General features: G+C 43.9%; 1 protein-coding gene across 1 annotated transcript in view; it reads right to left on the reverse strand.

Annotated features, from left to right (window-relative positions):
- LOC141165943 (prostaglandin reductase 1-like) overlaps positions 1–12,390 on the reverse strand; it is a 191,530-nt gene that overhangs the window by 39,691 nt on the left and 139,449 nt on the right. Inside the window, exon 7 of the mRNA XM_073652063.1 lies at positions 11,777–11,932. Coding sequence (XP_073508164.1) covers positions 11,777–11,932 — 156 coding nt within the window. The remainder of the gene's footprint in view (positions 1–11,776; positions 11,933–12,390) is intronic.

Genomic DNA, 12,390 nt, shown 5'->3' on the forward strand with positions numbered 1-12,390 from the left:
GTTGCTTAACAAGACGGTTTTAATGCCCCTTGGAAGAATGGTGGAGGTCACCGTGGAATAAAAAGACAATATCAATGCCCCTTGGAAGAGATGTGGAGGTCACAGTAGCTTAATAAGACAAATTTAATGCCCCTTGGAAGAGTGATGGAGGTCGCAGTGGAATAAAAAGACAATATCAATGCCCCGTGGAAGAGACGTGTTGGTCACAGTAGCTTAACAAGATGATTTTAATGCCCCTTACAAGAGCCATGCAGCACAGCATATTAAAAAGATTAATTCCATTATTGGGGAGTGGGTCTCCCATAGTCTTTGCCTATGCTTTCCAAGCAAAAGCTGCCAAAAATTAGGACGGATGAACTTGCAATGCTGGCAACACGGACCACGGTCACCCTGGTGGTATAGTGGTGGTGGAGGCTGAGGATAAGGAGAAGAGCAAAAAACAGCCGAAATGAGGAAGCGTATACACATGTGTGGGTGTGAAGCGGTGCATGGGAATACACCTCCCGAAACAACACAGTGGATTTGACTTTATGTTACTCTGCTGTCATTTGGTGGTAATGAGAAGTCTGGCCCAATCCAGCCCTTGTTCATTTTGATAAGGGTCAGCTTGTCAGCATTGTCAGTTGACAGGCGAGTGCGCTTATCAGTTATAATTCCCCCAGCGGCACTAAAAACACACTCCGATAACACGCTAGCGGCAGGGCAGGCCAGGACCTCCAAGGCGTACAGAGCGAATTCATTTCAAGTGTCCAGCTTGGATACCCAATAATTAAAAGGCACAGAGGAATCACGGCGGATGCTGGTACGGTCAGCAAGGTACTCCCTCACCATCTTTTGAAACTTTCCACTCCTTGTGAGAGTACTCCGTGCCTCAGGGACTGTAAGCTGGGCAGGTCTCAGAAAACTGTCCCAGAAAGTTGACAGTGTTTCCCTGCCTCTGCTGGATTGGAGTTGCGTCTCTCTCGCCTGTACGCCTTGCTTGGTCAACAAACTGTGACCTCTGCCGCTAGCGTGTTCAGATAGGAATTTTTTTAACAGTTCTGCAGCAAGGGCCTTCTGGTACTGCCCCATTTTTGTAGACCTCTCCACCTCAGGAATAAGAGAGTGAAAGTTCTCCTTGTAGCGGAGGTCTAAAAGTGTCACCAACCAGTAATGACTGTCACTCAACATTTTGACAACGTGAGGGTCACGGTTAAGGCCGCGTAACATAAAGTCAGCCATGCGTGCCAGACTAGTAATGGGTAAGACTTCCGTGCCCTCACCAAAATGACGACTGACCATGCTCTCCTCCTCCTCCTCCTCCCCCCTGTCCTCAGGCCACCCACGCTGAACCGACGGTATGACAGTTAAACAGGTACTACCGTCTACAGCGCATGATTCCAGCTCCTGTTCTTCCTCCTCCTCCTCCTCCTCTCCCTCATTGTCCTCCAATGCACTATTCGATGAGATGAGGCTGGGCTGTGTGTAATCGCCCACTACGGCTTCTTGATCCATCTCATCATACTCTGCCTCCTCTTTAATTCTCTGCAGAGAGCATTGCAAAAGACAGACAAGTGGGATGCTGACGCTAATGACGGCGTCATCGCCACTCTCCATCTTGGTGGATTCCTCAAAGTTTGTCAAAATGGTACATATGTCAGACATCCAGGTCCACTCCTGAGGTCTTATGTGTGGAGTCTGACCTGAATATCGACGGCCTTGTTGCAGCTGGTACTCCACAACTGCTCTCTTCTGCTCACAAATCCTTTGCAACATGTGGAGGGTAGAGTTCCAACGTGTGGGGACATCACACACCAATCAGTGTGCCGGAAGCTGCAAACGCTGCTGCAACACAGCAAGGGCAGTGGAAGCTGTAGCCGACTTCCGAAAATGAGCTGACAGGCGGCGTACTTTGACGAGCAGATCTGGCAACTCGGGGTATGATTTAAGAAACCGCTGAACCACGAGGTTAAGCACATGAGCCAGGCATGGAACGTGTGTGATCTCGCCTCGCCTCAGATCCGCCGCCAGGTTATGGCCATTGTCACACACGACCATGCCTGGATGTAGGTTCAGCGGTCTCAGCCACAGATCTGCCTGCTCTTTCACAGCTGTCCACAACTCACAAGCAGTGTGAGGTTTATCACCTAAGCTTATGAGTTTCAGCACAGCCTGTTGCCGCTTGGCTGAGGCAGTACTGCAGTGCTTCCAGCTTGTAACTGATGTGGTGATATCTGAGATGGAGGCTGAACATGAGGAGGAGGATGATGATACGCAGGAGCTGTATACTGTGGGGGCAACTCTGACTGACAAAGGGCCCGCAATCCTCGGTGTGGGGAGGATGTGTTCCGTCCCAAGTCCGACTGGGTCCTGGCTTCCACTATGTTTACCCAGTGTGCCTTCAGGGAGATGTACCGTCCCTGGCCACAAGCATTTGTCCACATGTCCGTGGTCAGGTGGACTCTCCCAGTAACTGCGTTGTTGAGGGCACGGCAGATGTTTTGGAATACGTGCTTGTGTAGTGCGGGGATGGCACACCGGGCAAAATAGTGTCGGCTGGGGACCGAGTACCGAGGGACGGCCTCCACCATTAGGTTGCGGAAGGATTCCGTCTCCACCAGCCTAAAAGGCAGCATTTCCAAAGCAAGCAGTCGTGAAATGTGCAAATTTAGCACTGTGGCCTGTGGGGCGTTGGCTGCGAATTTGCGCTTTCGTTAAAAGGTCGGGGATATGGACAATTGAACGATGCGGTGGGACGTGGACGTGAACGTTGTTGTTTCTTGAGAAACTGTCATAACAAGTGAAGACAGAGGAGGGGGCATTTTTGCATGCAGTATGGACAGGGGATTGCCTTGCCCGCACAGCAGGGGGTTCTCTTACACGCACAACAGTGGAAGAAGCAGTGGTGACACCCGCTGAACACTGGTCGTGGACCCTGGGGTTCGCCCCACAAAGTTGGGTGCTTTGCTGCCATGTGCCTGATCATGCTGGTGGTGGTCAGGCTGGTAGTTTTGTCACCCCTGCTGATGCTGGCATGGCAGGTGGTACAAATGGCCTTTTTGGGGTTATCAGCAGAGTCTTTAAAAAAATTCCAGACTCTGGAAGACTTACCGCTTGTACTGGCAACGTCCCTCGTGTTGGTGTTACAGGGAACAATTGCCCGCCTTCTGTCTGCGGCCACCACACTGCTTCTTCCTGCCTGTTGGGGTACTCTGCCTCCCTCCCCCTGTGTGCTGCTGGCCTCGCTCTGCATGTCCTCCTGCCACGTTGGGTCAGTTACTAGATTATCCACCACCTCCTCCTCTTCCACTTCCGCACCACGGTCCTCCTCCTCCTCACTTCGTAGCAATTGTGTCTCATCATCGTCCACCTCTTGTGACAAATTGCCAGCGTCACCTTCCTATGGCCGTGGCTGTTCAAATATTTGGCCATCGCTACATGGGATCTCCTCTTCCACCACTTCAAGCGGAGCAGTCGAGGGGCCAAAATATGGAAATGGACCAGTGAACAGCTCTTCAGAGTGTCCAAGTGTGGGATCAGTTGCTGTCTGACAACACTCGGCATGGTGGGAGGAAGGAGCATCAGGGTGAGGAGGAGTATGCGGTCGAGACTCACGGCTACTAAAACTTGACCGTGTGGAAGACAGACTGGAGGTGGTGGTGCCCAGGTGACTGGAAGTATTATCCGCTATCCAATTAATAACCTGTTCACACTGATCAGTTCGCAATAGTGGTCTTGTTGTTGTGTGCTTCCCTAGTAATTCGGTCAAGAACTGGGAGCGAGAAGATGTGGCTGTTGGTTGTGGCACATTTTCACCTTGGCCACGGCCCTGTCCTCTGCACGCACCATCACCAGAACGTCCCGTTCCACGTCCCTTGCCAAGCACCTTGCCCATTGTAAATGAAGTAAAATAGCTTACACTCGCACTATCAATGGCAAAAGGGTAATAAAAAGGAGATTAGAACCGTGGAAGAGATAAACCACAGTTTTAGTTCTCTGGCCTACACCAGACTCTTTTAAACAGATATATTGGTGTCTGAACAGTAAGCGAGACACTGAAAATGTCTTTTCTTATGCAAAAAAAAAAAAAAAAATGGATAACACAGATTTGAACCGTGGAACTGCAAAAACACAGTTATAATTTCCTGGTGTATACCAGACTTGTTAAAATAGATATATTTGTGTCTGAACAGTCAGCGACACACTCAAACTGTTTTTCTTTATGGAAAAAAGGCAAGCAGGTTGATAACACCCAGATTTTAACCGCGGAAGAGGAAAACCACAGTTCTAGTTCTCTGGCCTACACCAGACTCTTTTAAACAGATATATTGGTGTCTGAACAGTCAGCGAGACACTCAATTATTTTTTTTTTTGGGGGGGGGGATACCAAAAGGTTAATAAGACGGGTATTTGTACAGTCTGACTGAGGAAAAAAAACAAAACAGGATTTAGATGAAAAAAAAATGATATTTCCTGGCCCCTGAGACCTGGGGATAAGTCTAGCAATTTGACCAGCAGGAGCACACAGGACTGTAATCCAGTGTTTGTTGGTATAACCACTGCGTTTCCTATACAGCCTGCCTGCCTGATATCTGGGATGGATATTAGTCCTGAGAAGGACTGTTTGTTTGATTTGGTAGGCTTTAGAGACCCTATACTACCTATTTCACAGTATAAATCTCTCCCTAACTCAGCAGCGCTGTCCCTACACTGTCTGATCCGGAGCGACTGTGTCCAAGATGGCGGCGCCTGGTTTTAAATTCTCGAGGTGACGCTGTGCGGCCAGCCAATCACTTTAATGCCCACAAACAACATGGCTGCGGCATTACAGTGACTAGCTGGCAATCCCTGCATGTTCATTGGCTCTGTAAAGAGCGCCAAACGTGCAGGGCGGAGACCCAAGCTCCCGCCCGAGTAACCCGGAAATGCTCCTTGCTCGCCGAACATTCCGAGTAGTGAGATGCTCGGGAGAGTAACGAGCAGAGTCGAGCATGCTCGCTCAACACTAGTACTGATTCTTGCAGTGGCAGATAACCAGAGATATAATACGACCAGTATGGTCACAGCTGATAAGTATGGTTTGTTCTAGACCGTCTGTTGCCTGCCTCTTTAAATAGGAGAGGAAAGTCCTCATGCTTCTGCCGGTGTCTGACGAAATTTCTGGTCACAGGGCCGCAATGTGCAGCAGATTGACTTCTGATTACTCCCATGTACCTGCCGGCATATGATGTGGCTTCCGGTCGTTGTACTGCATTACGAGACGCACAGCCGTGCCATTTTCGGTTTGGAGGCACATGAGGGATTCCCTGTCAGGGAGCAGACCGGACTCCCGCACCCTCCGACATGACCCCCTGCACATGAGATGCTACAACACCCCACATGGACCACAAATGTCACCATAGTTACAGGACAGGGGATAAATCCACAATAGGTGACAATAATAATTAAAGTGAGAGGCAGGTATGACTAATATTAAAAGGTGAGGTCCTTAGTCAGGTTTCTTTTTATCAAAAAGGTGCCTAGTCAAGTTTCTTTTTACCAAAAGGGATGAGATAACTTAGACCGAAATCAGTATGAACCAGGGACACAATTTGAGTTGAGATAACCAACCCAAATAAGTCTACAGTGGTTAACAGTGTCCACTCATAAGTCTGTTTTGTAGGCAAAATATTCTAGTAGCAGCAGGACCGACACAGAAATATAGCAAGCAGATGTATAGAGGGGAGGAGAGTGAGAGAAGGGTTTGCACACAATGTGCTGCGATTTTCGAAGATGCCACTGTATGTGCATTAGAGGCAGTTAATAGCGAACATAAAAGTTGGCATATCAAACAGTGGGGTACAACTACACGAGAGGGAACAGCTATAATTAAGTTGTTTGTTTAAACCATGTTGATGACGTGTCCAAACGAAAACTCCACCAAGATTCTTTCTGTAGAATCATTTTGTCATAGTAATCACCCATTTTAGGTGGTTGGATGTTGTCAATGCTCATGAATTTGATTGCTTTTAAGTTCCCTCCATGGGACGCATTGATGTGTTTGGCCAATGGTGTATCTTTCTCATTACGAATGTCACCTATATGTTCTCCCACTCTCCTCCTAAACTCTTTGATTGTCTTACCAACATAGCTTTTACCGCAACAGCAGGTAACCTTGTATATAATTCCTTGAGTCTTACAATTGATGAAATCTCTCACTGGATGTAGTTCACCACACATGTACTACATCTAAAGGAACCATTAGGTTTCACAGGTAGCCATGTTTTCATTGCCAAAGGGGCTGAGAAATGGCTATGCACCACACGGTCACCTATTGATCTGCTGTTACGATAGGTGATTAGTGGGGAGGTTCCAATTATGTTTTTGATATTCTCATCCATCTGGAGTACACTCCAGTGTTTTTTTCAGGACTGTACCTCTCCATAAAATAAAAGCATCATCAAAAAACCTAACCCATAAATCAATGAGTGTGGTATATTCCTTAAGTTCTTTAGTGAACACAATGGTATCCTCCCACCAGCCCAGGAAAGGGTTGGCGTAACTGGGTGCATATGGGCTGCCCATGGCCATGCCCCTGAGCTGGTGGTGGATCCTACCATCACAGGTAAAAAAGTTGTTATACAAAACAAAGTCGAGGAGAGTTACCACCAATTCGTTGTGAGATGTAAATTGTCGGCCTCTTGCTTCCAAGAAGAGTTTGACGCTTTTGATTCCCAAATCATGTGGGATTAATGAGTAGAGTGCCTCAATGTCGATGCAAGCCAGCATGACTTGTGGCTTAATGGGGATACCACCAAGTTTCCAAAGGAGGTCAGTCATGTTCCTGATGTACGATAGGAACGGGCATACGAAGGGTCTGAGAATTTCCTCCAGATAGATGCCTACATTGTGACCCACACTCTCAATTCCAGACATGATGGGTCTCCCCTTTAGAGGTGTATGGCCCTTATGCAGTTTTGGCAACGCACAGAAGGTAGCCATGACCGGGTGTTGAGGGAGGAGAAAAGAGAATTCCTCCTGACTGCCGCAGCACTACAAAAGATTCTTTGGCCAGCAATGTGAAAAAATATTTCCATAACTGAGATGACCACAAACTGGGAAAAGCAAACTGGCCAGCAATATTTGCAAGGCTCAAGCAGTCCTCCACCTCCTCTTTCTCCTTGTGATCATCTTTCTGAAAGCCAAGACTCATTTTCAAGTAGTACCTGGCCGTTGTCAATATCTTAGATGTTGTCAATGTCGTCATCACAGTCATCCCCCTCCTTGTCCTCGCTATTGATTCCCTCCTTTTCCCTGGCTCACCAACCAGTGCACCTATCACCACGGTTGCCAGTGATGTGCTATATATACCATAACATCCTTCGCTTCCTCCTCAATATTACACTTGTTGGAGACAAAGATGGACAATTATGTTCTCTATCTAATAGTACTACTGCCTTGACTGGTGGTTCCAGTGGTGGTAGTGTTGCTGGTTGCAGCTCCCACATTCCCATTGTCAGATACTATGGCATGTTTTTTTGCTCTTTTACATATTTTACATTTTCCATCTACTTTTGTAACTCTTTTGAACCACAATTCTCCCCTTCCCAACAGGATAGCAACAAGCAGCAGTATTGGAGTGGCTTGTATGTATGTCACTGTCAGGGACGCACGAGACGACACTGGTGAGATCACACAATATCTCACCGCTGCCTTCACTGTGTCAATTATTCACAGGATTGAGCAGGGATTCACTAGCCCACGATCCCAACTACTCACTACGTAGTTATCGGCAAGCGACCAGTGAGCATATGGCGTCACACCTCCGGATTCCAATGCATGGAATATGTGTACAGTCACTGCCGGCTTCACGATAGCCCAATTATTATTATTCGCTGCCAACACCGGCCAAGTTTGAAATATAATACAGGCCTGGCCGGACACCTGCGTTCTGGTAGCGTATATGGCTTCGGGGGAGGGAACGATTACAGAGCTAAAGAAACAGGACTATTAAATTTTATATTTAATCCAAAAGGGAGGCAGTGTTTAGGGAAATATATACAAAGATTTTAGAAAAGGGGACAATTACAGTACAGAATATACAGTTACACAAAATAAAACAGGATTAAAGAAGACTTACTATGGAGATCACTGCGACAATTCAGTATAGGTGGAGGGAAGCACTCCACTTCTGGCCGTTATTGAACGGGACCGATGCTACATAGAAATATGTACTTCTAACAAGAGTACTCATCCATCCTCCATGGATTCTTTTATGCCTAAGGGGAGACCTGCCCACACACCCCTTGTGCTGACATAACGTGGGCTGGTCTCCAGCCTGCACATTTTTATTAAGATATCTGGTTTTTGGGATAACTTATTGCTGGTTGACCCCAAAAGTGATACCATATTTTCTATTATGATTTTACCTTCATTTAGATACCACACATGGCATAGCTGCTATCTGCTATCTTGTTACATTTGCGCCACAGCCCCCCGGAGGGGCTTACAGCAACAGGAAAATATCCACATTGTTCCCTAGCTGACCCTGTCACTAAAAATATGGGTCCCCTTATTATCAGAATTATGGAACTTGAGCTATTCCATATTTCGTATAGGTGCCGGATGTCTTGGGAATCTCTATTAAATTTCCTTTGACATCCTGTGAATGAAGTTTCTTAGCTAGATGTCGATTATCGCAAGCCTGTGTTTAATTATCTGCCAGGGGAAAATACCCTTGCATTTTAATTGGGTTGTAGCACCTTTTGGCTGGCATTTGTTTACAAGTCACTACTGCTGTGTGTCAGTTTGCATAGGAGCAGATGGTCCAAGTGTTAGCTCTTGGTCCTTTGACAATTACTATAGGGGAAGGGGGGAATGAGGGGTTTGGGAGAAATTGTTAATACTTTCTTAATATCTCCATGATAGTCACATTGAGCTAATATAACTGGTGTGCAAAAAAAATTGATATGCATCTGCACAATATCAACACTGTTGTACCAATGCTAGCTCTCCTATCTCTATAACATTACACTTTTTCTTCACACACTAATCTTAACTGCTGTGTTGTCACATACTCTCTGTACAGTTTATTCACTCTTTTATGGCTTCTTCTCCCTATTTTTATGGCTAAGCTGTGACATCTTCTCACTATCCAGATGCACCACAAGCTATGAAAGGTCCTCCATTTGGCTGTAATATACCACAAGTCATTGCGGGAAAGCCCAGCCACGCCCAACGTCATGTGAGCCTTCTTTGGCTAGTGCAATCTTTTTCAATGTGTAAAAGTGCGGTAATCTCAGATCGACTCGATTTGCCCATTTCTAATGGCCGATAACCTTAACAAATGCAGCAACAAAACCCAGAACTAATAGAACAGTTGTGCAGTTATATCAGAAGCCAAACTCTAAGCGCAATCAAAGAAGCTCAGCATCAATGATCTGTACCAGCTTGTGAAGCACAAATCCAAATATTTTAAGAAAACTTTTAACATAAAAGTTGTAGTATGCCATAGAGCCTTTTTATATACTCAGTGAAAGTGAAAAGTAATTTTCCAGCACATGATTTGGAAAAATTAAAAAAAGCCTTTATTTATTCCATCGTTAAAAAATACAAATCCAAAGGAGATAAAAGCGTGTGTAGGCTTACGCGTTTCGGATCATATTTCACCCTTAGTCATAGCATGAAATACTGAATAAATGTTGCACTTTTCAAGGAAAACAGTCAAGGAAAGTTGTCAAGGGTAACACCCACCAAAATCAGCTGTGATATCAGCATCATTAATTCCAGGCTAGCAGTGATCTAGACACTAGTTTAACCCTATAGTACATCCATCCTCTACAAACATGTTACAATGTGAACTGTTACTTAGTACTGCACTAATTATTTGATCACTTTTTGCCCAAGTTTTTTATATATGTGAATTAATTAAAGAAACAATTAATGCACTATTTAAATATATATGTGACTATAAGAGCTTCTAAAGATATAATTACCCATTTTCTAAAAATTACTGTTCTAACATTTGATTTCAAGGGCATACTTTTCCAATACAAATCTCTATTTTAAGACCATATGAGAATGGCTAGAAATTATTATAAAATGTAATTAGCATGTTTTGTTTTGTATTATTTACAGTCTCCCCTAGATTAATCGTAAAAGAAAAAAAAAAAAATTCTTCCTTTTATTTAATAAACACCTCAATTTATCCCAACTTTATTAATATAGATACATTAATTCATGTTTGAGATTTAGTCCTGCTGGGTATCTGGTATTTAGTTTTAAAATCCATCGAGCTTCAGTCATCTGGAGTAGTTTAACCCTATCCCCACCCCGCCGGGGAGTAGGAACAAATTTCAAAGCACTTACTCGCAGGCTACTTAGATCCCCCTTGTGTTCATACAAAAAATGTTTGGAAGCCCCCGAAAGACTGCGGGTAGTGACATTATTGATGTCATAAATGTGCTCCTTTTTATATACTGTATTCAATTAACCCCTTCACGAAATATGACTTAAACTTACGTCATATGCCCGCATCTTTCCCCTCACATGACAGCTGATTTAATCAGCCATGTGCCTTTAACAGTTGCGGATGGACCAGAGCTGTTAACCTCTTAAATCGCACTGTCAATCTATATCAGCAGCATTTAGCATGTGCCGACAAGGGGCCTGTCGCTCCACACACCCATCGGCATTGATGGGTTGTCATTACAATCTTCCTGTAAAAGCCAGCGTGTAGCTGGCGTTCATAGGAGATCATGATTTTAGCTATACATATGAATGCTGATGCACTTATGTACAGCACAAGCGATCAGACGATTGCAGCTTTAAGTCCCCTAAGGGAACTATAAAATACAGTAAAAAGTGAAAAAAAAACAGTTTAGAAATTAAAAAAAAATCTGAAAAGTTCAAATCATCTTCCTTTTGCCCCATTAAAAATTAAACAATAAAAAACACATATTTGGTTTCACTACAGACGTAAAATTCCGATCCATGAAAATATAAAAATACATTAATCCGATCGGTAAATGGCGTAGTGAGAAAAAAATAAAAATGGCAAAATTGCATTTTATTGGCCGTCGCAACATTGGAGTGAAATGCAATAAGAGGTGATCAAAACATCATATCTACCCCAAAATGGTATCAATAAAAACATCAGCTCAAGGCCCATATCCCAGAAAATGAAAACATTACAGGTCTCGGAAAATGGTGACAAAAGCAATTTTTTATTTATTTATTTTTACAAATTTCCAAAATTTCTTTTCACCACTTAATAGAAAAAAAAACTATACATGTTTGGCATCGGCATACTCGTACTGAGAATGGAGAATTATATCGCCAGGTTAGTTTTACCATACAATGAACATAGTATATAAAAAAGACCATAAAACAATTGTGAAATTGCATCTTTTTTGCTATTTCAACGCACGTGGATTTTTTCCCCCCATTTTCCAGTACAGTATGTGGTAGAATGAATGGTGTAATTCAAAAGTACAACTCGCCCCGCCAAAAACAAGCCCCCATACGGCTGTGTGGACGGAAAAAAAATTGTTACTGAAAGAAAAGGGAGAAAAATACAAAAACAAAAAAACATAAAATGGCCATGTCATGAAGGGGTTACAACTTATATATTCTTCTTTAGTTAACCTAGGCAACAAGTAGTAAACTATAGAATTAAAAATCCATTCCCGAGGATCTTTAATAGCTAGTAAATTGCAAAGTTGCTTATTTTTACAAGCTCTTTGCAATTTGATTCATTTGTGATGTTGAGAGAATTCCTCTAATTTACCAGAGTTTTTCATAACATCTTGTAACTTACATGCTCAAAATAGCAGTCATATCCTTCTGGAGAGGCCTTCTTCAGAGCCTCATCCAAAGAGCTCACTGTCTTGTAGTTAAAAACTTCATCAAAACCAATTTCTTTTAAATATGCAAGTTTTTCATCAGACCCAACAGATCCAACTACTTTACAGCCCTGGAGATAAAAAATATTTTTCATGATAACAAACACATACAGAAAATATGAGCCTGATTCATAAAAGCTTTGTACACCAATATTCTGGTGTAAGAAGCTTTAAAAAGTTGCATAAATTTGGCGCAATTGGCGGCTGCACTAAAATTATGTGACTTTTCACGCCATTTTCGACCAGCTTCAACAAAGTGGGTAGAGCTTGGGTGGGACAAGGATAACCGCCGCTCATCAAATTCATGATGAGTGGTGGCATCTGCTATGCCACAAATCTTACTCCAGTAGGAAGTGGAAAAGGACTAGTGGAGAGACTAACACAGAGGTATACGCCACTCACCCGGCATTCTTAATTCATCAAGAGGCATACTCTTCTCCATGAATCATGAGCGTTTGACTTCAGAGTATTTCTTAAAGGCCAGCAAGGTTCAGAGCAGTTATGTGGTTGTATGTATTGCGCATGTATC

The sequence above is a fragment of the Phyllobates terribilis genome, unplaced genomic scaffold, assembly GCF_046119375.1.
Source record: "Phyllobates terribilis strain yellow unplaced genomic scaffold, ASM4611937v1 Scaffold_1__5_contigs__length_1240528914, whole genome shotgun sequence".
In the NCBI taxonomy this organism is placed as follows: Eukaryota; Metazoa; Chordata; class Amphibia; order Anura; family Dendrobatidae; genus Phyllobates; species Phyllobates terribilis.